Source organism: Eublepharis macularius, chromosome 17 (assembly GCF_028583425.1).
Source record: "Eublepharis macularius isolate TG4126 chromosome 17, MPM_Emac_v1.0, whole genome shotgun sequence".
In the NCBI taxonomy this organism is placed as follows: domain Eukaryota; kingdom Metazoa; phylum Chordata; class Lepidosauria; order Squamata; family Eublepharidae; genus Eublepharis; species Eublepharis macularius.
The window spans coordinates 24,819,747-24,846,106 of record NC_072806.1 but is presented as its reverse complement, the minus strand read 5'-3'; the positions used below and the strand labels follow the sequence as shown (position 1 = coordinate 24,846,106).

General features: G+C 44.7%; 2 protein-coding genes across 5 annotated transcripts in view; both read right to left on the bottom strand.

The window, feature by feature from the left end:
- The window catches only part of GTF2IRD1 (GTF2I repeat domain containing 1), a 129,710-nt gene extending 127,771 nt beyond the window's left edge, over nt 1–1,939 (bottom strand). Inside the window, exon 1 of one of the 4 annotated variants that reach the window (XM_055001940.1) lies at nt 1,674–1,939. Coding sequence is in view for 1 of the 4 variants with exons in the window: in XM_055001942.1 (XP_054857917.1) it covers nt 1–12 (12 nt within the window). In the remaining 3 variants the exon portion in view is untranslated. Of the gene's footprint in view, nt 38–1,092; nt 1,142–1,673 lie in introns of those variants that run through there. The other 3 variants (XM_055001941.1, XM_055001943.1, XM_055001942.1) reach the window with 3 other exon arrangements.
- Nucleotides 1,940–21,320: 19,381 nt separating this feature from the next.
- CLIP2 (CAP-Gly domain containing linker protein 2) overlaps nt 21,321–26,360 on the bottom strand; it is a 69,459-nt gene continuing 64,419 nt past the window's right edge. The window contains exon 16 of the mRNA XM_055001933.1: nt 21,321–25,304. Within this exon, the coding sequence (XP_054857908.1) occupies nt 25,293–25,304 (12 nt within the window). The 3' untranslated portion in view covers nt 21,321–25,292. The remainder of the gene's footprint in view (nt 25,305–26,360) is intronic.

Here is a 26,360-nt window from a genome sequence, read left to right as displayed (position 1 = left end):
CTTCCTTTCCATGAGGAACCCGGCCAGTCATTTCCCTGCCGAAAGAGGCAGTGTGAGAGTTGCATTTCTCTGCATCTGGATAGCGGTTTTGTCCAAAAACGAGGGAGTGCCTCGCCAGTTAAACCACTTGTTTCTATTTTTAAGCATGCTTCTGTGGTTCCACTCCGCTCCCCCCGCCTCTCCCTATGCATGGATAAATATGTTTTGTTTTTTGAAAAAGCCTCATCTTCTCGCTAAGCGTCACAAACCTGAACGATGCAACCCACACGGCAGGCTGCCCACGCCAATGCCAATTTAGACACAAGGAACCAGGGATGCTCTATTCGTGCCAATGCAATAACATCCTTTCTTTTCTTTTCTTTTTGAAAAACAGAAGCTATCACATGCGAGAAAAGTTGCATACATGCACCCCAAAGGCATAATCTTCTACGCATTTAAAGAGTCATTAAAAACACACACACACACAGCGGTGGTACCTTCTGCATAAAGTGTAATTTTGAGGCTTAGACCAAGACATTTCTGAACCAAACAGCCCTGTTGACGGGGTAGTGTGGCTGATAATGCTTAATTTGACTTATCCAAAGCTGATCCTCAGAACCCTCATTCAGGACTGAACTCCAGCATACTTAAAGAACAAAGCCTCCAAGCATGTGCAGAGTGCCTTTTCCTAATTTTGGACCCAAAGCAGATGTAGGCCCCATGTATGGGTGGGAACATTTCTAGTGACTTCTAGGAAGGTTTGCGTCCTCTTATTTTACAGGGAGGGAGGGTCTTCGTAACAATAAACGCAACTTATTTGTGAAGGACTTTTAAAAAAGCTGCATGTGTAAAAAAAAAAACAGTGAAAATGATTACAATCACAATGCATAACAAAGCCAAGCCAAAAACTTAACATTAAAGTATAAACGCATGATTGACAAGAAGCACTAAAAAGATTAAGTTATTTGGGGAGGGGGTGAAAAGCTGTACAGGTTTGATTGCAGAGGAAAGAGAAAGGGCTTTAAAAGTGGCGAAGTGTCATGGGGGAGGAGAGAGAAAAAAAAGGAAGCAAAATAAAGGGAAAGGGAGAGATTTAGTAAATGATCTACTCACTTTCCTCTGCCAGACTCTTTCATATTGACCTCACTGCCCAACTGCAGCAGCGAAGAAAAATATAGATGTATACGTAATTACACGCACACACACACACACACACACACACACACACTGTCCACCCTCCCAAGCGAACAACGAGGTTGCCTCCAAACTCTGCTTGAATTAACCTGCCTCCCTTCTGCCAAAAGGAAAAAAACAAGAGCAAAAAATACTGCAAACCCCATGCAAGGCACCAGACCCCCTCCACATACATACAGATGTGTGGCATACAGATTTCTCAATGGGTGTCTAACAGGCCACCTCCCAGTCGGAAATCCCCCCTAAAAAAACACCCTCTTTTACCCCATCACACCATTTCTCTAATTTCGAATAATCCCAACCTCCCCCATCACCTCTGCAACCTGCATTAAGAAAAAAGAAGCAGCAGCCACACTGATCCATGTACATCTAAAGAGTTACGATGCAGCGGTGGGATGGGGGGGATTTTTTTTTATTTTCTCCCCTCTTTGAGATCTGGGGATTTTTCCCCCCGGGGGGTGGTGTTGGAGAGAAAAGGGGTGGTGGAAAGTTTCTCTTACCGCAGGGATGGGACGTCTTCCAGCTCCGCCCGGATTGCAGGGCTGAATTAATCTGCGAGGAGGAGGAAGGAAGGAGAGAGAAAGGAGGGGGGGGGGATTGAGGAGGGGGGGTAATTCCCACCCTGGCTGCCTAGGGGGGATGGATGCTAAAGGGAGGGGGGTGCTGGGCCAGGCAGGGGGGCTCCATGCAGCCACCCCCTGCTCCCGGGGGCTGCAGACAAACCGAGGGGGAGGGGGGAAGGCTCTTTGTTCTATAATCCCAGTAAGATTGCCAGCCATTCGCCCCGGCTCTAATCCCAGCCCCGCTCAAGAGCCGCATCCATTGGCTGCCATTTACATACAGGATTAAGAGGCAGGCGGAGAGCGAGCCGAGCAGCAGCGCCTCCAGTTTGCAGCGCCTTCCTGCCCTCTGGCCAGGTCGATGCAGGCGCAGGACGGGGGAAGCCCGCAGTGGTGGGGGGCCAAAGGGGGAGAGAGTTCGCAGCAGCGGCTGCCTGAGAGTCGGCGTGGAGCGCGATGCAACTGGGAAGCCCTTGCTCCAGCCTGATCCTGGGCAGGCAGATGCAGGAGCAGGACGGAGAGGGGAGAGCGGCCGGCAAGGTTCTTTCATTCATTCGTTTGCGGGCAACGACCATTAAAGCCATTAACATACATTTACAACAGTCCCAAATAAAACGGGGTCCGTGTAAAATCGCAGCGTATAAAACCAAGATGGGTAGCCGTGTTTGTCTGTAGCAGTGGAAAAGAGCAAGAGTCCAGTAGCACCTATAAGACTAACAACATTTGTGGCAGGGTATGAGCTTTTGTGAGTCACAGCTCACTTCCTCAGATATCTGAAGCTTTTGTGACTCAAAGCTCACAAAAACTCTTGGTACTGGACTTCAGGTATCTGAGGAAGTGAGCTGCGACTCACGAAAGCTCACAAAAACTCTTGTTACTGGACTTCAGATATCTGAAGAAGTGAGCTGTGACTCACGAAAGCTCACAAAAACTCTTGCTACCGGACTTCAGATATCTGAAGAAGTGAGCTGTGACTCACAAAAGCTCGCAAAAATTCTTGTTACTGGACTTCAGATATCTGAAGAAGTGAGCTGTGACTCAAGAAAGCTCACGAAAACTCTTGCTACTGGACTTCAGGTATCTGAAGAAGTGAGCTGTGACTCACGAAAGCTCATACCCTACCACAAATTTTGTTAGTCTTATAGGTGCTACTGGACTCACGCTCTTTTCTACAGCATATAAAATGTGAGGTATAATAAATACATAATAACATTTAAAATACATGTTAAGATCATTAAAATTGTGGCAATCATGCCAAAAGGAAGGAAGAAGTAGATCTCTATGTATGACCTTGTTGCTCAAAGAACGGGTTGAACAGAGATGTGTATGTCTGTAAGGTGGCCACCCACTCAATCTACCAGCAACATTAAACTCTGCTTTTAAACCCCTTTCCCTCCACCAAAAGGGGGGGGGGGTCAACAGCAAGAGGAAAAAACCTGCAAATTTAAGCAAATTATAAATCCAAGGAGTAAGTGGATGACCTATTTTGAGGGATTGGTCACACGCCCCCTCCTGAGCAGAATTTCCACATCCAAACCCCAAAAGGATGCTAATTCAGAAATACATATTTTTAACATAACAAAAATACACACTCTTGCGCAGCCTCTGCCCAACTACTTAGCTAATCTCAGGTTTTATCCTATGAGGATTCCAGTACAACCTTCCTCTTTTTTTTTTTAAAGAATTGAATCAAAGCTTAGCCACTTCACACCATTTCACTACCAAGCAGGAAGGGTTACATCATTGCTTAGTTCTTGCGGTCCCTTCTTACATGCTCAGGGTAAGGCCAATCGCCACCTTGGGGTTAGGTAATAATAATAATAATAATAACATTCGATTTATATACCGCCCTTCAGGACAACTTAATGCCCACTCAGAGCGGTTTACAAAGTGTTAGCAATTTTCCCCAGGCCAGCTTGGCTAGGGATCCTGATGGTGACTTGCCGTCCTCTGAGCATGGAGTAAGGGTCACTGGGGTGTAAGGGGGAGGTAATTGTAAATTCCCTGCATTATGCAGGGGGGTTGGACTAGATGACCCTGAAGTTCCCTTCCAACCCTATGATTCTAGGAGATGTGGTCAGGATATAACTTTTTTTATATCAGGTAAGATTTATGAACAAGCTGGCTAAGATGACACTAGGTGACTTGTCCAAGGTCACCTCAGCAGTCCAGGGCAAAAGTGACGCTTGAACCCCAGGACCCCCCAAACCCCAGCTCATTTTCTTAGCCCCTATACTACCCTGTCTTGAGGACTCTATGTGTTGCTGCTCCCCCCTTTTTGTTTTATTGTTTGAGTCGAATATTTGTTACAAATTGGGATTTAATTACTGTAACGTGACTGGAGAAATTTTCCAATGGAAAAAAAATGTGATTTAAATGCTAAGAAGGAATCCTGCCTTTCGCCATTATAATTGGTTTATAGAAATTCTACTCAAAAACTAAAACACTTATGGGGCACACTTCGATAGAATAGGCGAGAAAGCGCTTGATGCCCCTCTTCTTACCTCAGTGAATTCCTCTGAGATCAGGACTGCCAATGTTCCACAGTTGGTCCTCCAGAGTCATAAAGGTTGCTCTAGAAGGGCTCTTCTGTTGTGTCAGTTACAGTCTAAGCAGAAAGCACTGGTGGTTGATATTAACTGAGGAGAAGGAGCAGCAGTTCCTGAAAAGAAGTGTGGACCTTGGAAACAACAGACCTGTATATAGCATATGCAGGGGTCATTTCGTAGAAAAAGAGCTGGAGGAACTCATTAGCATAACTCATTAGCATATGCCACGCCCTTTACCATCACGGGAAATGTGTCATTAGCATAACTGGTTTGCATATGCCCCTGACATCACCTATCCTGGCTGTTTTGGACCCAATCCTGGCTATTCAGGGCTGAAATTGGGCCCAAAATAGCAAAAAGGGGCTGAAAATGGGCGAAAAGGGGCCCAAAATGGTCAGGATCGGGCCGCAGCTGAACAGGAGAGTGATCCACCACTTGTCAGAGGCCCGATCCAGGACAAAATGGGCCCCAAATGGCTGAGAGTCAGGTGGGCAGGGCCACCTGACATGTGACCTCTTTGGGGAACTGCCGGAACTGCGTTCCTGCGTGTTCCTCCTCGAAATGAGCCCTGAGCATATGACAGTTTGCTGCTTTAGTCTAGAAATCTAAATTGGGGGGGATGAATAAGATCACGGAGACCACCATGGCAACTGGTTACATTGTTGACTCTTTACGGCCTCTTCATGGTATCCAAAATCTTACCTGGAGACAGGTCAGTTAACCTTACCTGGCAGTAGAGTTGACTATTATTTAGGGTTGTCAACTCTGGCTTCAGAAATTCCTAAAGATTTGGGGGCGGTGTCTGGGAACAGAGCTTGTGGAGAGAATGGAGAGCTCAGCGTGGATGTGGTGCCATAGAATCCCCCCTTTGAAGCTAGCAGAACTGAATTCTGGATTCTGGAGATCAGGCCCCACCTTGAGGTTGGCAACCCTACTATTAGTAGGACAGGACAAAGAAAAATGGGGTGAAGGGAATATTGCTTTAAGAACATAAGAAAAGGATGGCTGAATCAGACCAATATTCTATCTAACTAAACATCTTGTTTACCACCATAGTGGCCAAATGGGGGCACAATTTCTCTGCTTGCTGTTTTCTCCCTCCCAACTGGTGTTCAATAGTACACTGCCTCTGCACATGAAGGTCCATTTAGCTTTCATAGCTGTTAACCACTGATGGACCTATTCACTAATTTTTTGTTATGCAGTAGCAGGCAATGGCTAACCACCTCAGAGTATCTCTTGCCTTGAAAACCCTACTGGGTTTCATCATGAGTCAGCGGCAACTTGGCACTTTCTACCGCCAAATGCCATCTAAACTAGCAGCCATCACATTCCCTGTGAAAGCCAGTTCCATAGGTCAATGTTAAGATCAGGGCTTTTTTTCAGGGGGAACACAGGGGAACGGAGTTCCGGAACCTCTTGAAAATGGTCACATGGCTGGTGGCCCCGCCCCCTGATCTCGACAGAGGGGAGTTTAGATTGCCCTCCGCACCGCCAAGTGGCGCAGAGGGCAATGTAAACTCCCCTCTGTCTGGAGATCAGGGGGCGGGGCCATGTGACCATTTTCTCCTAGGGCAACCTACTGAGTTCCACCACCTCTTTTCCCAGAAAAAAAGCCCTGGTTAAGACCAATTTCTTAAGCCATCATGAAGGACTCCCTATTAGAGTCAAATAGTAAAGAGTCCAGTAGCACCTTAAAGACTAACCAACTTTATTGTAGCATAAGCTTTCAAGAATCACTTGCATCTGACAAAGAGAACTGTGATTCTCAAAAGCTTATGCTACAACAACATTTGATTTATATACCGCCCTTCAGGACAACTTAATGCCCACTCAGAGCAGTTTACAAAGTATGTCATTATTATCCCATAACAAAACACCCTGTGAGGTGGGTGGGGCTGAGAGAGCTCCAGAGAACTGTGACAAGCCCAAGGTCACCCAGCTGGCTTCAAGCGGAGGAGTAGGGAACCAATAAAGTTGGTTAGTCTTTAAGGTGCTACTGGACTCTTTACTATTTTGCTACTTCAGACTAGCATGGCTAACTCCTCTGGACCTATTAGAGTCGTCTACCATCTAGCTCTAATTGGCAAATTGATTGCTCCAAATAGCGAACTGCTGTTGTGTATATGTTATGATGTTTGTTGATTTTAAACTGTTTTTATGATGTAAGTATATAAAATGTTTTTATCTGATGTAATTCAACCTGGGCCTGCTTGCAGGGAGGGCGGAATAAAAGTCTAAAATAAATAAGTTTAAACACCTCCTCCACTGGATCACAAATGGAAAATGTGATCAAAACAAAAATTTGCTTTCGGATGGTAACGATAAACTATGGTATATAAACCCCAGTCAGCTGCAATGTATGAACACAGATTGTTAGTTGGCATCCAAATTTCAAAATAGGATTTGTAGCTGGTTGGTTAACCACGGCTTATACTAATGGAGGCTTTTTGTGATGTCTGAATGCATAAGCTACAGTTCATGGAGTGACATAACCCCTTGGAGATCGCTGGCCACAGACACAGCAGTAGGAGGAGGATTTTCTTCCTGCTGGAAGGTGGAAAGGAGATGAGGCATGATCAGCAGGAGAACTTTATCGGATCAAGTCCTCTCATTTGGGATGAAATTCCGATCAGATTGCCTCAATAGTTGCTGTCAAACTTCATCTCTAGTTTCACACTGAACAGTATTATGTATACTCACCAACCACTAGGCTATGCCTTCATAATAAGGAACAGGAAAGTTGTGGCTTACAGCCATGTTTACCAGAGAAGAGGCGTGTATCCCCCCAAGTCATGCCCAGTTTATTAAATTCACTTTGTTATCAGACGTGGAATCACTTGCATTTATTTCTTATTTGTACCTGTGCAGTCGGATGCATACTTTATTCAACCCTGGAGACGTTGCCTGCTTTTTGCACCTAAACTGAAGGCACATAAAGAAACCCAAGCAGTAAATCTCAACTAAAAAATCTTGAACTTAAAAAAAAAAATTGGAATGTAGCCCTGTGCCGTCCACATGTTGACTTACCACGTGGGGAGAAGAGCAGGCCTAAGCACACTGGCCCCTCCCCCTTCTTTTGTGCGATCACTGTAATCTGCACGATATAAACATGCGGAGGAAGCGCATGTGTGTATACCCCTTACCCGTGATCAGTGATTTGCTTTCCTAATGTTGCTGATGAAGGGGAGGGCAGCAAGTATTTGGGCACTTCCTCCATACGTTTATACCATGCAGACGACTATACGATCGTGTACAGATGAGGGGCAAGGCCAGCCATCCATGCCAATCTCCTTCCCATGCAGTGAGTTGAGATGCAGATGGGTCATTTTAGTAAAGCTACTATACTTTTTAACAATTAGAGAGGGGCACAGAAGGAGGAGCAGCAACTGTGAGTGCAGTGTAATGTGGTAGAAACGAACAAGAGTCCAGTAGCACCTATAAGACTAACAAAATTTATGTGCTTTCATGAGTCACAGCTCACTTCTTCAGATACCAGATACCTGAAGAAGTGAGCTGTAACTCATGAAACCTCATATCCTACCACACATTTTGTTAGTCTTATAGGTGCTACTGGACTCTTGCTCTTTTCTACTGCTACAGGCAGACTAACACAGCTACTCGTCTTGATCTATCTCAGTGTAATACAATAAAGGACACATTCAAATACATTTGGATGTGTATCCCAAGAAGAATAGGCTGTTGAGTTGCAACCAACGCATGGTGACCCCGTCCATGGGGCGTCCCAAGCAAAAGACACGCAGAGATAGTTTGCCATTTCCTTTCTCTGCATAGTGTCTTCCTTAGTGATCTCTCATTCAAGTACTAACCATGGCCACCCCTGCTTAGCTTCCTAGGCTGCTAATAATTAAGTGCTGTCAAGTCATAGCTGACTTATGGTGACCTCTGGTGGGGTTTTCAAGGCAAGAGATGAACGGAGGTAGTTTGCCATTGCCTTCTTCTGCATAGCAACCCCAGTCTTCCTTGGTAGTCTCCCATCCAAGGACTAAGCATGGCCAACTCTGCTTAGCTTCCGAGCTCTGACAAGCTTGGGGCATATCTGTGCAAAACAATCAGCTCCATGATCCTGAGCCAGGGGCTGGATGTGAGCTGAGCCCACAAGTGATCAAGCATCCCTGGAGGAGGCAAGAAGCAAACAAACCAGGGATAGGACCAGACTGGGACTTGTTGCCAGCTTCTGGAAGACTAGCCAATATTCATTGCATAAACCATGTGTAATGATTTTAAATGTGTGTGTGTTTAAATGTTTGGTGTGGTACAGATGAAGAGTGGGGGTGAAAGAGACTGGTTGGTGACTGAGTGTGGGTGGAGTGGACTGTTGTTTTTATACTCGGGGCCAGGCTACAAGTGATGAATGACACAGGTTGGACACTTGTCAGCTTCCCTCAAGTTTTGATGGGAAATGTAGGCATCCTGGTCTTGCAGCTTGGCTCTCCGACTGCTGTCCAATGGACTTTTCAACTGTCACTTGTCCAACATTCCGCCAAGCTGCCTACATTTCCCATCAAAACTTGAGGGAAGCTGACAAGTGTCCAACCTGTGTCAGGCGTCACTTGTAGTTTGGCCTTGAGAGAGAAAAAATTCAGTCTGGGGAAAGCAGGCAAGCTGTGTGCAGCCTGAGTGTGTTTAAGCATTTCTGAGAGAAATATAACCTATGTGGAAGCCTGAACTGTGTATGTTTGAGAAAGAACATTCAGTCAGGGCAAGAGAGGCAAACTGGGTGTGCGCCTGAGAGGACGTCTTATATGTATTTGAGTGATATCAGAATTCAGAACAAAGCAGGCAAACTGAGCGTGCGGCCTGAGAGAAGATCTGACTGTGTCTATGAAAAGTAACTTTAAGAACAAATAACACTCTTTTGAAACCATCAAGCTTAAGAAATAATATGAAACCGATACACTTATTGTAAAAATAAGTTTGTTTTTTCAACCCAGAGTATCTGTTATTCCCATATCCCGTTCCTATCCTCAGGGCCACATAGTCCCACGAAGGAGCCTGATGCTTGGGCACGTTATTAAAGGGGAAATTTAAGTTATTTTGGAATATAATTCCTGGTGGCAGCAATCTAACCAGAGGGGGCAAGAAGAAAAGGGTTAAAGGCAAAATCTAACTGAGAGAAAGAAAGGGTCATATAACACCATGGTTTAAACAAACCATCCTTTAGCATCATATCTGAATGCCCAAGAACAAAAGATCTGGCAATTATATTCTTTTTTTTTTCTTTTCTTTTTTTTTTGGCAATTATATTCTGTTTGCTTAAGCAAAGGATTACTGTGACCAAATGGCAACATCTCCAACGAAGCACCACAATGCCCGAGGTCAGGACGATATTGATCCATTTTTAATAAGACCCACAGCTGAGCTTACAACCAAAAGCGCCCTTCAATCTTTTTTTAATATTAATATTCTCCTAATTTAATGAAGCACAGAGCTGCAGAAAGAAGAAGAGTGGACAATACAGCTTGGAACAAACCGGTTTACAAAAGATATCACTTCTTGGGAATATTTTGGACTGCTCCAGACAGTCGTCACTTGGGTGACCACTGGGAAAAAGGAGGGAAGGGGCAGATGCTGCATTACGTCCCCTGCAGGGTGTTGCGCTCTGCAGACAAGCAACTCCTGGTGGTCCCCGGCCCGAAAGACATCTGCCTGGCCTCAACCAAGACCAGGGCTTTCTCTGCCCTGGCCCCGGCCTGGTGGAACGCTCTCCCACTGGAGATCCGGGCCCTGTGGGACCTGTTACAGTTTCGCAGGGCCTGTAAAACGGAGATATTCCGCCGGGCCTTTGGCTGAGCGCCAGCGGGTGTCCTCCTTCTTCCATCTAAGACTACCACTTCTTCTGGGGCTGCCCTCGGCCATCTGCTAGGCCAGAAACGGACTCCCAATATTTGTTTAAATACCCTGCTCCTGGACTATTTTAATGACTTCTTAAAAATTATTATTGATTTTATGTTTTTGTGACTTTTAATGTATTTTTTGAATGTTGTTAGACGCCCTGAGCCCAATTGTGGGGAGGGTGGAGTATAAATCAAATAAATAAACTTGCAAAGAGGCTGTAAGATTCAGTGCGTAATAGTCTGCTTCTGCTACCGACCCAGAGGGCAGTGAATGATCTGGGTCATATCTTTTTCATCTTTGTGCTACTAGGTTTGTGCTTTGGTGTTAAGTAACACAAGCCACAAATGAGGCCTTCTAGGTGTATAGCCGCTTTTTGGAAAAGTCATTCTGCAGACCCAGAAAGCCAGATTTTACAGTGCTACAGACCAATAGAAAGGGGCTTTGGTTCAGGGATAGAGCATGTTTTGCCTCCCGAAGGTACCAGGTCCAGGCCCTGGCATCTCTAGAGAAAGGGTCTGAGGCAGCAGTTGATGCAAGAGACTTTTCTCTGCCCAGGACCCTTCAGAATCTCTGCCAATCAAACTGACAACTCTGCGTGCAGTGTGAGAGCTAATAGTTGAACATTGTCTAAGGCAGTTTTCGTAAGATCTGAAAAGTACTAAAGGGTTTCCTGTGTTTTATTTATTTATTTAACTTCATTTCTACCCCACCTTTCTTACCAATGGGGACTCAGAGTGGCATACATCATTTTCCTTTCCTCCTGGGGTGCCCAAGGTCACCCAGCAAGCTTCCATGGCAGAGTGAGGATTCGAACCTGAGTCTCCAGATTCTAGACACTCTACCCACTACAGCACAATGGCTGTATTGCAGGTGGTACTGCAGGGGGATATTGTATGTTTGAAAGAGGGATTTTAAAAAACCTCCCCAAATACAGAAAATGAACTATTCAAGGAAAGGGATTCAGCCAGGCCAGCTCTTTGATCCACTATTTTTTCTCTACAAAGGGAGTTTGTCTCATAAGTTTCCCACCTACCTGTCTACTGGTATGGTAACCTCCCTCCAAGGAGCCCAGGGCAGCATAAATGGCTCTCTCTTCCTCCATTTTATCTTCATAACAACCCTGCCATGGAGGTTAGGCTAAGAAATTGTAGCTGGCCCAAGTTTGGGTCTTCTAGTCTAACAGAAACCCTAGACCTTTATCTGATGACAGGAACTTTCATTCTCGAAAGCTTATACTCTGGGAATCTCATTGGTCTGTAAGATGCTACTGGACTCAAATCTTGTGCTTCTATGGCTACCCACTAGAGATGGGCACGAACTGGAAAAAAACCGAACCGTGCAGTATGTGGTTCGTCGCAATTCACATACCACGAACTTTCATGAACCTGCCCCGGTTCATGAACTGGTTCATTTGGTTCATGAAAACATCACATTCAGGCCTGCGCGTCACTTCTGAGTCAGCAGAAGGCCACTTCCGGGTCAGCAGAAGGTCTGCAGGAGGTCCATCCCTCATTGCCTAGGAAACTGATTGATCGGTGCCAGGCTGTCTGCAGTGACGAACCAAAAAACGAACCAAACGAACCAGCCTAAAGTTCGTGGTGGTTTATCAGAAATGGGCTCTGATGCAACAGTTGATGCAAGAGACTTAGCAAACCACAAACCGGCCCAGTTCTTCATGAACTTTGATTTGTATTTCAGTTCTTGCCCATCTCTACTGCCCACCTGCAGCTACCTAGACTCACAGAAGATGGATGCCTGAATGGAAGCCCTCTGCATCAATTTCACTCTCTAGCTTTTGAAATGGAAAGAAGTTGGAAAGAGAGCAGTCCCCCAAGTCTGTATACAGAATTAAGAGAGCATGCCAGGGGACCCAGTAGGGAAGGAGTTATTCTAAATTTTTCTGCTCAGCCTGCAAGTAGACATCCCAGGTTTTTTCCCCCTTCCTAACCAAAAGGAAAGAAGCAGAAATCCCACAGAAAGAGAGAGAGAGAGAGAGAGAGAGAGAGAGAGAGAGAGAGAGAGAGAGAGAGAGAGAGAATTTATCGCCTTGCAACACTTTCCCTGCTGTACAAAACATCCCCATAATAAACTCTCGTGCAAGAGACAAAAGAAGCAGCTTTGTACCAAATCTAACTGTTGAGTCATCTAGTTCACGATCTCCCCCTTCCTAATGGCAGCTTTCAGGCAACGGTCATTCCCAGCCAGTCAAGTAAATTAACCTTATTGACCCTTCCATTTTTGCTCAGTTCGAAAGAGGTAATTGTAAAAAAATAGATATAGTCACTAACTGGGATGCTAAACTTTTGCAGCTCTCACAAAGGACACCAGAAGAAGGCAATACACAGCTTAGTGAGATGCAGAAGGAACGCTTCTATATCCTTCATCCTTTGCATCATTCTTAATTAATGACTTCAAAAGGATTGAACTCAAGAGTTGTGCTATTCCTCTAACAAAGTTTGATGGGACTTTGTGGATTTCAAAGCCAACCCTTTTGACAATAACTAAACAAAACAAAACATTATACTGGTTATGTTCCTGGGCTGATTCTACTGAGGATCGAATTTTCGCAAATGCCACAGTAAAAAAATCTAATGTATTTGCTCGCAGTGCCAGCTCTCTTCCCCGACCACCTTGCACAGTTGCATTTGTGACATGTTCCCAATTTGGAACAAGTAGCATTTCCAGTGGCTTTGCCACTGTCAGCATTCACTGTTGGCTGGCTCACGCTTCAAATTTGCTGGCATGGTTGGATTCCTTATACCGCAAGGTCATCAAGAGCAGGCCGTGAGTCATTTAAAAATCAGCTCTAATTTGAGTGTACGCACTGCTTTGACTCTTGTACAATCAGCAGCCAGCAGCTTCCGTAATGTGGCACACGTACAGAAACGACTGGATTAAACTACATTTCCCATACATCATCGTGAGAATACACAATGGATCCTCCTGAAGTAGGTCAGTGGCAGAGCGTTGATGTTGCTGTAGGAAAAACTCCAGCGCACTACAGAGACTAAAAAAACACAGAGCAGGGGCATGTGAAGCAGACCGTCCAGGTAAGGACTCTTCTCCAGTAAATGGGATTTCGTTGTCAGTCTAGGCAAAAGAATGTGTTCCCTGTGCCGTCAAGTCGCTTCTGTCTTCTGGCGATCCTATGATTTAAGGATCTCCAAAACCTCCTATCATTAAGAGCCTTCCTCAGATCTTACAAACTGGAGGCTGTGGCTTCTATTATGGAGTCAAGCCATCTCATTTTGGGTCTTCCTCTTTTCCTACTGCCTTCCACCTTTCCTAGCATTATTGTCTTTTCCGAAGTCTTGTCTTCTCATGATGTGACTAAGTCCAATAACCTGAGTTTCATAATTTTAGCTTCTAGGGAGACGCAGTAACGGTGTGCTTATATATTGCTTTTCGACAGATTAGTGCCTACTCAAGAGCAGTGAACAAAGTCAGTGTTGCTATCCCCCCCAATACAGCTAGGGAGCTGGAGCTGAGAGGAGTGGCTTACCCAAAGCTGCCTGCTGAGCTCATGGCAGGAGTGGGATTCAAGCCAGCAAAGTGCTGATCTGCAGCCCAACCACTTAACCACTTTGCTGCAGCAGAATTCAGGCTTGATCTGCTCTACAACCCACTTTCCATGGAGATAGATCAAGATGGGTAGCCATCATTGTTCCCGCTAATGTGAGCATGTGAGCAATTGCTCACAGATTCTGACTCCTCAATTCCCAGATTCTCAGCTGTAGCTCACAGGTATTAACTCTCAGATGGCCCCGCCCTCCCACTCAGCCGGTGCCAGCAGGCAGGTCCAATAGGGATGGAGCAGGGATGGAGCCCTGTCCTGCTTCTCTTCTTCCTTCCTGGCTGTGGCTGGCTTAGCCCTTGGGGGTGGAGCCAGAGAGCGGATCCAGTTGCCTCCAGCTCTCTAGCTGGGGAACAGAGCCAAGCCAAGTGATGGAGCCCAGTCTGACCCCGCTGGGATCCCCTCAGCCCCAGAGAGCAGAGGAGAAGAGGTGGCACCTCAGCCGTTGCTATGGTGAAGGTGTCATTTAACTTGGTCTTGGTGCAATAGGAGACCAGAAAGAAGAAGGACGAGGAGGGGAAGGAGGGTGGAGAGCTGGGCCAGGTACTCATCATGCCCGCTGACGGCCAGATGAGGAGGAGAAGACCACTGCAGTGCTGAAGGAGGCTGGTTGGACTTTACCGTTGATGAGGCCTCCTTTTCGAGGGCTCTTCCAAAGTAGCTTTTAGAGCCTGAAATGCAGACTCGGCCAAGAACTGGATCTGGCCACCCTGTCTCGGCAAGCTGAGCATCTCCATCTAAAATGCAATCAATGGACATAGACCAGAGTAACTCTGCATAGGATCGTGCTGTTGGGGTTCTATTTTAGTGCAGTCACTGTGGGGCTGGCTCCAGCTTGGCTCTCTCATTCTTTGTCCCCCACGCCAAATCTGGATCTGAAGCTAACATGCGCCTCCAAGGGCAGCTGTGCCTGACTTGCCTTCTCTCCTGCAGCGGAAGCTGAGGGAAGGCCTCTTCGTTCACAGAGGAGTCTGTAGGTGCAGAATTAAACAGGAAGCCTCGAAGATTTTGCAAGGTTTGAGTCCAGTGGCACCTTAGAGACCAACAAGATTTTCAGGATATGAGCTTTGCAGAGTCAAAGCTCTCTTCTTCAGATACAAAGGAAAAGGGAACTTTCATTCTCTAAAGCTTATACCCTGAAAATCTTGTTGGTCACTAAGGTGTTACTGGACTCCGATCCTGCTGTTCTACTGCAGAGACCAAGACGGCTACCAAACCGAAACTTCTTTGGTGCCACAAAGTCTCCTCTTTCACTTTGTCCAAAACCAGTGGTTACTGGCCAATTCCAGAGGTTTACGTTTTGATCCTGTTCATGTTAACTGGCTTGCAACCTGCTGATGGGCCCAGTTTTAGAGTATCCTAACGATGATAGATCGAAGCATTCTGGAAACGTTTCCTCCTCTCATCCTGACTTCTTAAAAATTATGTTGTTTTCTGTTTGTGAGCCACCTCAAGCAGCTCTCTGTACAAGTGGTACATAAATATTCTAAAGAAATATCAAAGCTTGCAATTCTGTATTTGCAGGTCCTGCTATGAGCTAAAACACTGTGCAGATCTTGTTTATCTACCCCAGAAAAGTGGCAAATGGACTTCAAGTTATTGAAATTGCATGACCAAAGTTGCTAAGGCACCAGGTTTGCCATTCCTCAGCCTCTGTCTAAAATGAAAGGGTTAGATGAGCCACATTTTCTTTGTGACATGAAGAAGTCTATGAGAGAGACAGTGCATTTGGACAGCTTTTATGTATTTTGTAATTGTCTAAAGCACAATCGTTCCAAATGTTGTATGGTGTCAGATTTCCAGGTGCTTGTATAGGGTAATGGCTAACGGCCTGAGCTGAGAAATCCAAGTCAGAATCGCATCTGAGCCACAAGAAAGCCAGTCTGCATGAATGTAAAACAAAAGTCCAGTGGCGCCTTAAAGACTAATTTTTATTTCAGTATGAGCTTTTGTGAGTTACTGCTCATTTCTTCAGATGTGGAAATCAAACTTACAATTCTTCTTATGGGGCAGGTTGGGCAGGGGATTAAGATCAAAGATGAATTCTGTCATGAGTCTTTCAAGTGCAGATTCATTATGTAGGGAAAAAAATGTGAGAATGCTTCTCAGGTCGATTTCCATACATATCTGAAGAAGTCAGCGCTGACTCACAAAAGCTCATCTTGCAATAAATGTGCCACTGGGTGTCTGCTTTATTTTGCAGCAACAGACTAATACAGCTATCTTTTTGCAATCAGCATGAATATATCCATTTTTATACAGAAGTATACTCTGATTTTTGTGGCCCTTTCACCTAATTGGATTAGATGGTCTTGGACAACTGGTTTTTATAGTTAATTTGTTTTAATTGTAATCAAAATGTATTACATGGCTTTTGTTTTTGGATTCTACAGAGGCTAGAAATCAATGAGTTTAGACTGGAGTAACTTTGTACAGGATTGTACTGTACATCTCTCCACCTACCTGCTGCAATCTTGTTGGAATAGAGAAGGCTAATGTGTGCTCAGGATGGGATGCAGACCCTAGCACATGTTCACAGATATATATTCATATTTGTATATCAAATAGTTGGGAAGGAGAAGTATTAATAACTTTGCCTGCAGAGTAATTTAGTTTGATATTTAGAATCCATGTTTGAATGGCTGCTTGAATTGTTGCTACTAAGCGAGAAACAATACAAATTAGTTTGTAGTTTGTATGTTTTATATGTTTGTAGACTGAATTTTTTTTAAAAAGGAGGTGCACTCAAAACTTTAATGAAAGTTGTTGTTTCAGCTCACAAAGTAGATTTTTAGCTCACAACACTGCACAGCTTAGAGGGAACATTGGTAGCCATGTTAGTCTGTCTGTCTGTAGCAATAGAAAAGAGCAAGAGACCAGTAGCACCTACAAGACTAACAAAATTTGTGGTAAGGTATGAGCTACCACAAATTTTGTTAGTCTTATAGGACCTACTGGACCCTTGCTCTTTTCTAGAACCCACTTATTTGTCTTTTTGGCAGTCCATGCTATCTGTAAAACTCTCCTCCAACACATTTCAAGCGAATAAATTTTCTTTCTGTCAGCTTTCTTCATTGTCCAACTTTTACATCTATACATAGTAATGGAGAATAATATAGTATGAATTATCTTGATCCTGGTCCCCAAGCAAGTAAGTATGCAAAAGCTGCAATGAACCAGCCCTGTAACAATGCAGCTACCGTGCAGCCTCAAAACAGCTCAACACAATGGTGTGTTCAAGATTTCACAGGGGAACATCTAGGTGATCTGATTGGAGATTGCCTTACATGGAATTTGAGCAAGGTAAGTTTTCCCAGCAATGATACAGAAGTTCTTAGCATGTCTCCAGCAGCAGATATGGAGAAAGGCCTTTTTCTGGCTGAGACCCTGAAAAATGCTGTCGGATAAAGTAGACAAACAGAGCCGGATGGGTCCATGTTCCAACCCAGTAGAAAACAGCTTGTAACATCATCGTCGTAATGAATGGATAAGTTTATATGGAAGACGTCAATCTTTAAATTAACCTAGATGTAGACAATTTAGGTCTTTGGGGTGGGGAGTTACTTTTAAATTCTAATTGGCCCTAAAAACAAATTGAAAACCAATGTGATCATCACAACAATAAAATGATTAGGATAGAGGAAGCTGAGTAAAGGAGAATGTATAGAAACAGGCAAGGACATAGGATCCAATGTGGTGCTGAGGTGTGCAAAGTCAACAGTCATGTATCTGATTAGTACAAGAAAGGGAAATAAAAAGAACATGAAACAGGAATTTTCTGTTCAAAACAACAGGGCTGAGAAATTTAAAACTGAAAGGCCTATCAACATCTTCTTTTGTCTGCCATTATCACACAGAATGTTCACAAACATTCCAACCATGGAGAGGGAGAAGATCAGCCAGTGTAGCAACTATGAGGAAACTGGGTTGTCCGTTTGGGAGGAAATAGGGAGGGGGGGGCGAGAATTGTACATTTTTGGTCAGAAGAGGGGCCAAAGAAACAAGAGACTGAGTGAACAGCAGGCCAAAAAACTGTCCTCTGACAATGGGGGTGGGTGGGTATAGAAATTGGAAGCCAGGAAAGATTTTAGGTTCACTTTGTGGTTTTAGGTTCACTCTTGTGATTTTAGGTTCACTCTGTGAGACCAGGGCCAGAACTTTTTCAGTACTGGTGGAACTCTCTGTTGGAGGACACCCGGGCCCGCCAAGACCTTATGTCCTTTTGGTGGGCCTGTAAAATGGAGTTATTCCACCAGACATATGGTTGAGGCCAGTCTTTGACCTTTTGACTGCTTAGGTGCCTCCCTACCGGGCTTCCACCAGGGGGGCAACAAAGTCATCTGCCCCCCATAAGTGCTGTCACCAGAATATGATCAACTATGGACCCCACCCACTCCTCTTAGTTTGTTATGTTCAGATTGGGGAAATTGGAGGGGGCCGCCATCTGATATGCTGTTTTAGGTATTTATGTATTTATGTTTTTAGTATTTTAAATCTTATTTATATATGTTTATACTTTAAATGCTCATTGAGCATTTTATTGTACCCCGCCCTGCGCCTGTTCGCAGGGCGAGCGGGCTAAATATCAAAGTAATAAAATAATAATAAAGTTGCATTGATGCTAGCTGAGAATATAAAATTGTATGGTTAAGGATCACAGTGACACCTGGTGGTAGATTGAAGCTATGTTGAACAAAAGTATCTCCAAAAGATGTTTGGGGTCAGAGTCTAAAGGTCACAATCGACTTCTTTTTTTAAAATTTAGCTACTTATATCTTGCTTTTCTCCCCAATGAGGACAAAAGCAGCTTACGAATTCTCTTCTCCTCATAATATCAGGACATCCTTAAATGAATCTTAGACATTTTTTTAAAAGTATTAACACACCTTGTGTGAAGAGAGGTGCTAATAGTTACGGAGCAGGAATAGGGTAACCCTTTCCCCCATGCCAAACTTAACAGGTCCCACAATGTGTTGTTTGCCAAAATGTAAGTGTGTGTGTGTGGGGGGGGAGTCTCTCCACACAAGACATCTTACATGAGGATGCTCAAGTGACTTGTTTTCTGTGTGGTTTTACGTTCGAGTGTATTCTGTCTTCCTAGCGGTGCAGGTGTATCCACAATGGGAGAGAGATCCAGAGGAGTTAGCCGTGTTAGTCTGTAGTTGCAAAATAGTAAAGAGTCCAGTAGCTGTAAGCTGTCAGCCCGGCCTCCGCCATCTTTAACAGCCATTTAATGTGGCTACCTGTGATATGAAATCACAAGGCCCCTAGTTTTAAAAGGGCAGTTTGGTTTGGTGGACATCCCGTTGTTACCGCCTCTCGCTTACCTTACCTCTTCCCTTGCCGCTAATTCCCCCCACTCACTTGCAAGGACATCCATTTGCAAGGAGACCCATTCCAGGTAACATAGCTACTGGAGTCTTTACTATTTCACAATGGGAGAACAAGTGTAAGATCTTTCACTTGGTCCTACTCATGTAAGATGTCTTGTGCAGAGACTCTGATATCTATGGTGATGATAACAGGAGTTGCCCAGTGACCCACCTGACCCAGTCCCTGCCCACTCTGCTGTTATTTACGCTCAAAATAACCCCCAGCAGACCCATTCACAAATTTCATATCACATCTGGATTCATCTTGAGTCAGGTCATAATTTGTGTCCTCTGTATAGGATTTGGAGGAGGGGAGATGCAGGGCTTTTTTTCAGGGGGAACGCGGGGGAACGGAGTTCCGGAACCTCTTGAAAATGGTCACATGGCTGGTGGCCCCGCCCCCTGAACTCCAGAGGGGAGTTTAGATTGAGAGCAATCTAAACTCCCCTCTGTCTGGAGATCAGGGGGCGTGGCCACCAGCCATGTGACCATTTTCTCTGAGGGCCGCCCACTGAGTTCCACCACTTCTTTTCCCAGAAAAAAGCCCTGGGGAGATGTACAGCAGTCCCTGTAGCTGTTAAAGGTGCTACAGTCTTCATGAATTCCATGGGTCTTTGTATGGATTCTCCTCTTTTACCTTCTTTCCTCCTCCCTTCAACTAGAGTAGCTAACAGCCTGTTTGTGGGTTTTCTGGTGGCACCCAGTTGGCCACTGTAAGAAACAGAATGCTGATGGACCGTCGCTATGATTCAGCCAGGTTCTTCTTCTGGATTACAGTTGGTTTTGAGACGTTAGTATGGAAACAGCTGCACTCTGGGCTATTCATAGACTGGGAGTTTACGATGGGGCCAAAGGACATGCAGTTAAGGAGACAGTTTTCCAATACACACATTTTCAGTCACAAAAGTTTGCTCCAGCTCATATAGTAATTGTACTTCACACCTTCAAATACACATTTAAAACATCTCAGTTTATGCTTAAAAAGTCATAATAGGTGAAAACCAAGTTAGGACCACCAATGGACTGACTCACTGTGCGGTATGAGGGGTTCGTGGATTGATGTTTCTCTTGGTTTGTACTTAGTTTTTTGGACTAAGAGCCAGGCACAGAGGCCAAAGCTTCCCCACCTCTTGATTATTCCGACGGTTACGGCCTCCAAATATAGAGATTCCATTTAGCTCTCAGGGCCAGCAGCCATTAATGGATCTATCCCCCCACAAATGTTTCTAATTAGAGATGGGCACGAACAGCAATATGAACAAAAAAAGCCACAAACAGCCCAATCTGCTGTTCACAAACAAACTGTTGATGAGGCCCCATTCGTTCACTGCTGTTCGTTGCTGTTCGTCAAGCCAGACAGTTTGGCACCTGCAGTCAATTCCCATGGCAACTCAGGCAGGGATTGTCTGGACTCCGTCTGAACTCCTGCTGTTGCTCTGGAAACCCCAGTCTAAGCCCAATTTAGCTTGATAGGCAGGTCGTCCTTTCAAGTGTGGAGCTCCAAATTTGTTACAACAAGGGAGCAAAGACTAGGGGGGAGGGGGGCTCCCAGCTCTGACTTTGCAGACAGGGGAGAGACAGTTGGTGTTGGCATTTTGATAGAGAGAGTGCATTGGGGCTTGAATTTTCTTTGTGTGTGGTGGGATAGGGATCTACCCCTTCAAGTTCCAGGTCTGCTGCCAGGCTCTGGCCCAAGCTATTATTTATTATTGGCACCTTTCCTGGTGCCTGCTCAGGTCTGGTTTCTGGGAGTGGTGCAGTAGGGATCTTGACTTGGATGATGCCTGGAGGAGAGCCTGCTGGCCCCCACAAACAGCCAACCACGAACATGTTCATGAACAGGGCCATGTTCGTGAGTCCCTGTTCGTGGATGGCAACAAACAACGAACACCATGTTCGGTTTTTTTTTCTGTTTGTGCCCATCGCTATTTCTAATCCCCTTTTAAAAACAACTGAAGTTAATGTCCATCTTAACATCTTATGCCAATTAGTCTCAGAAGGTCATTACACTTTGAGTGAAGAAGTACTTCTTTTGATCTGTCCTGAATTTACTGCCCATCAGTTTCGCTGTGGGAATTCTTAACTTTTTTTGACCATGTTAAACATGTGGCAATTATAACCTGCCTTCCGGATTGTACTTTTTTTTTTAAGTAAATTTTTACCTCATCTTCTAAAGCAGTTCCAACCAGTTTGTGTTGTTATGCATCTTTAGAGGAGGGACCAAACATGTTGCTTCTCTTCCACCACAAGTTTTTATTGGTTTAGTATGAGTTCACCACACTTCAGAAAGCCAGTTTTAGGGCCTGTGATACATGAATACATATTCTGTAGAAGTAGTTACACTTAATAGACTCCCGTCTGTAAAGCTTTTGTACAGAGGAAACAAGGAAACAGAAAATTTAAGCCCATAACAAAATAAGACATTAGCTGTCAAACCAATTTTCTTTCTCTAACAAAATTTGATAGCCAAAAAAGTGACTAAAACTACAAAATTGGAATACATACCACATGGGTAAAAGGTTATCTTTTTTAAAAAAACATCTATTATCAGCTTACCCTATAAGCTGGATTTGTTTGTTTAGTGGATTAATAGATCCATACAAGATTAAGTGTTGAACTGCTCGAAAGCTGCCATTAACATTGGATTTTCTGATAAGACAGTTTTATTGGTATCTTGCTCTTGTTTTCAGGTGAAATCGACATGCATATTTACCAGGAGCCAAAAGGGGTGGGAGGGGAGTCCATACGGGGTAATCGGTGTCACTCATCTATTTGCAACTTGTAAATAATCATGATAATAATAAACTTGTGGTCTAATTTGTTTGGGCTTTTGTGTTGCGAAGCTGAGCCTGAACTTCAAGATCTCACCTTGCAGCCAAAGGTTTGTAAGCTTCTCTTGACCCCAACAGTTTGGTTGCTTAGATTTTTGCTTGGATTTTTTTTGCCGCATGGTGAGATCAGGATCCCAACAACACCAAATCCTCTTCTATCAGCCCCAAACCGTACAATGGAGGGGGGAGGAATAGCATCTCCTTTTCACATCTACCAACTTGTTTAGGGTACCACCTCTTCCCGCTTGGGAAGAGGATACGTCCACCCCAGATGGGTCGATGGTATGAAAATTCTTTGAACTGTGATTGTAGGTCAGAAAGCTATTTAGCCCATCTTCAAGTGCTTTTTTTCATGGTGGATCAGTTCTGAACTAGTTTTGGAAAGAAAACTTTCAAGGACCGATCAATGGGATCAGCATGATAGCTATTCCCGTGTCTTTACAGGAATGCGGGGCGAGGAATGAGAAGCCATTGGGACTGCTGCCCAAGGGATAGAGTCCCTCGGCACTTAATGGGAAGAGGCTGGCCGCCTTTCTCTGCCCAAAGGCAAAGCTTAGAGCAATCTGTTGAGAAGTATTAACAATGGAAGGGTCAGAAAGAACCACAGTCCATTTACAGCGGTTTCTGTTCATTCTTCGACTGATATTCTTGTATTTCAACAGTCAGTTTGATTTGATGTCCATCAGAATCTTGGCTTGGGGTGGGGGTGGGGTGGGGGCTAAAAAGATCCAATCTTGGTTATTGTCTAAGAAGCAAGGCTTTATATATATCTATATCTATATCCATTTCCTTTATTCATCATGAAGTCACAAAGTAAAAATGGTACCAATCTTTCTCTAGCTTATACGTCAGGCTGTGCAAAGGTTTGGTAGGAATTTGGTGGGTGGCCAATGATCAAACAAAGGAAACAACAGCTGGATCCCCCCCAACCCCCCAAAACTGTATCTATTGTTCAAGTTTTATTCTACAGAGAAAGAGCTCCAGGGCTACATCACCTGGGAAGAAAGCCCGTTTCTTTCTCCACCAATCTCCGTCATCAGCTGTATCAAAGGGAAGCAGATCCAGAATGCCGGGCAAGGCAGGGAACATTTCCCAGAAAGATGCAAGGGAACCTGGAGGTCAGTTAGAACTCAATATAATTTCATTACAGAAAGCGAAGCTGGATCAGGAATACAGACACACAAGCACACACACAAAAAAGCAAGCATAAAATGGTTTTAGGGGCCTATCACATACCCAGAATACTAAAATAAGATTGTGCAAAAGGTGCGGGGCGGGGAACAATAGCTGCAGACGAGATGAATTGTGGAGTTTGGTGATTAGATCTTGTAAAAGGGCCATAGCAGCTGCGCATGACGTTGATTAAAGTTCCAGCAATGCCAAGGGGAGAATGGATTCCAAACCTCACACCGTTTTGCCAATCAAAACTGCCCTTCCTGCTGGGTGTTATCAGATCTGAATATGAAATCTGGAAACTGGCACTTTCAATTGGCAAAAATGTGTAGGGATGGGAACCTTAAGACCACCAGAATGGGCAGAAACGCACTAACCTGTGGTCGAATTGTTAGGAGCCCTTCTTCCCTTTTGCCTGGATCATGAGACTGGCATTAGGTCAAACTGCAGGATAAGTTTCCACTCCTCTGATCCTACGGCCCTTTGCCTTCCCACCCCCCAAAACGGCAATCATGGAAGTAAGTTTCTCTTATTTTCGACATCAGTGTTGTTAACGGTTATCTCATTCCACTGTTCTTTTGCCAGACTTCCATTAGGGTATGAAAAAAGCCAACTTAAGACAGCCAGGAAAAAGGTACTACCAAAAGGAGGTACAAATATTCACCCAGAACTAGTGGGAGTTCTGTTCCAGCCACAATTAGTAAACAGCGAAACAGAAAGTTTTGTCTCAGAGATCTCTTCTCAACGATTTTGCTCTCTGCTCAACTCCACTTCATAGATTTAACCATTTCCAATACTGGGCTTTTCTACGTCAGGTTTTTGATGCAACTTGGCTTTTTAACTGTGTTGACTTTTCTCCTCCCTTACAGACAATATCCTTTGCTATTCATTCCTCTCTCTCTCTTTTTTTTCTTATTTGGGGGGAAAACTCGGGGCGGGGGGACCCAAGAGAGCAACAGCCAGCAAACAACACTGTCTATATGGGAGGCAAAAATTCAATGCTGCTAATAAGCTGAGCTGCATCAAAAAAGCTGGTGTGGAAAAGCCCTCTGAGGTTAACCTCCATTTCAGAAAAGGCAGGCATTTTGGGACACACACCAAAAACACGTCTCTCTCAAATCTCTGTAACCTGTAATAGGAAGAAAACACACGCACACCCACACCCCATTCATAGGTTAGAAAAGCAAACGTTCTTCCTTATTTGGAGATTAATCTCTGCATTAGAAAAATTAACATATGAGGTCACTTCAGAACTTCAAACTTGGTGAATTAAATGAAAGTCACAGGGATAGAAGATCCCAAACACCTTCAGAACTTTGCTGGGCATATAACTCCATCACAGCAAGACATACATCTCTGCTTTTGCTTTAGGACCTTGGTATGGATGAGTTTAAAAGATTTCCGAACAGACCAAGGGAGTCTTTTTTACGGGCACTGGCAAGAAAGAATCCACTGCCATTTTGTAAACTCCAAATAACCAATGACTTAATAGTTACTAAGTTAAGTTAAAATAAGTTAGAGAAAGTCCACCAGAAAATCTGTAGTCACACATTATATGATTAGAACTCCACATTCAGAAGTCTTAAGACGCCTTTTTCCCCTCTGGATAATGTCTAGTGGATATCTAAGAACCGAGTTGGCCAATGCAGTCAATGGCTGTGCACCAAAGGTCTCTGTGGCACAACCAAGCAAAGAAAGGGAAGGGAGCGCTTCCAGAAGGAGGATGCTGAGGGAGGAATTAAATGCCACATGCCAATCCTTAGATACTCAAGTGTCTCGGGGATCAACTAAGCAGCCACCAATATTTCCAACAGGCAGCCGGAACAACACGTCTCCCTTGAGTGATGTAGCAAGCTGTCCCCGTGAATGGGCAGAGCTAACCCACGCTACCACCACAGTCGTTGAATGCTGCTAAAAGCTCAAGGCAATACTGGAGGAGAAATTAAAACAGAGATACAACCACTGTAGTGCTTCTTCCGCAACAATGCTTAGCTTGGAAAATCTGAACTGTTGGCAGGAAAACTCTTCCCTGTTCACGCCCATGAATAGATGCGAGAAGCGCAGTTGTGCTCTTAGAGCGGAAATACTGGTAAATGGCCTTCAGGTGGCGCTAAAGCTGGGAATGGGATTGGGAAAGGCATCTCTTGTCTGGCCCATTTCCAGGAGCAGATCCTAGTGTCATACAGTCCTCTTCACCTCTATCAGTGCTTCTCCTAGAGAAAAAGGACAGAAGGGATTAGAATAAGATCCATTCGGTCAGAACTTTGGTCTATCAAGGTCAATATTGCCTGCTCTGACTGGCTGCAGCCGTCCAGGGTCTCAGGAAAGACTTCTTACACATCACGGATTACTCCAGTCTTTTGAAATGGGACATGCCACTGAATTGAACCCGGGATCTTTTGCATGTGAAGCAGACACCCCACTGCACTACAGCTCCTCTCCAAATAGCTGATCACCTGCGTACACTAAGGAACAGTTAGCATTTAGGTTGAAGCCAGATGAGAAGCTGGGATAGCTTAGAGCTCTCAGCATTCCCTCGTCCTTTTAAATAGTTGGCGTGGAATGCATGGAGCACAGGGGGGAAGAAGTTTAAGGCTTCTCCGTCATGCCATTTTTCTGATCTGAAATGTATGGGTACAGTTTCAACAAACATACAGGACCTTAGATGTATAGACATCAGCGGGGACTGCCTAAGTTGGTGTGGTGGTGGAGAATGCTGTCAAGTCTCATAGCTAGCTTATGGCGACCCTTGGTGGGGTTTTCATGGCAAGAGACTAACAGAGGTGGTTTGCCCTTGCCTGCTTCTGCAACCCTAGTCTTCACATGAGGTCTCCCATCCAATTATGAACCAAGGCTGACCCTGCTTAGCTTCTGAGATCTGACAAGATCAGGCTTGCCTGGGCTATCCAGGTCAGGGTACCTAAGTTGGTAGAAAACTTTCTGCCAGGTTGTAGCTCAAAAACATGAAAAATGGATGATGAAGTTCCTTAAGAAGGAGGTGACAGAGAGCTCTCCACATTCTGAGATAGTGAGCCTCTGAATATCAATGTCGGGAGGAAACTTTGGGGGAAGGCCTCAGCTTTTATGTAGCATAGTGGTTGTACCATAGTGTAGCATAGCGGTGAACTGGCTGAGTTGCAAATCAGCACTCTGCTGGTTCGACTCCCACTCCTGCCATGAGCTCTGCAGGTGGCCTTGGGTAAGCCCCTCCCTCTCAACACAGTGTTACTGTGTGGGGCTAACAGTAGCACTGATTTTGGTCACTGCTC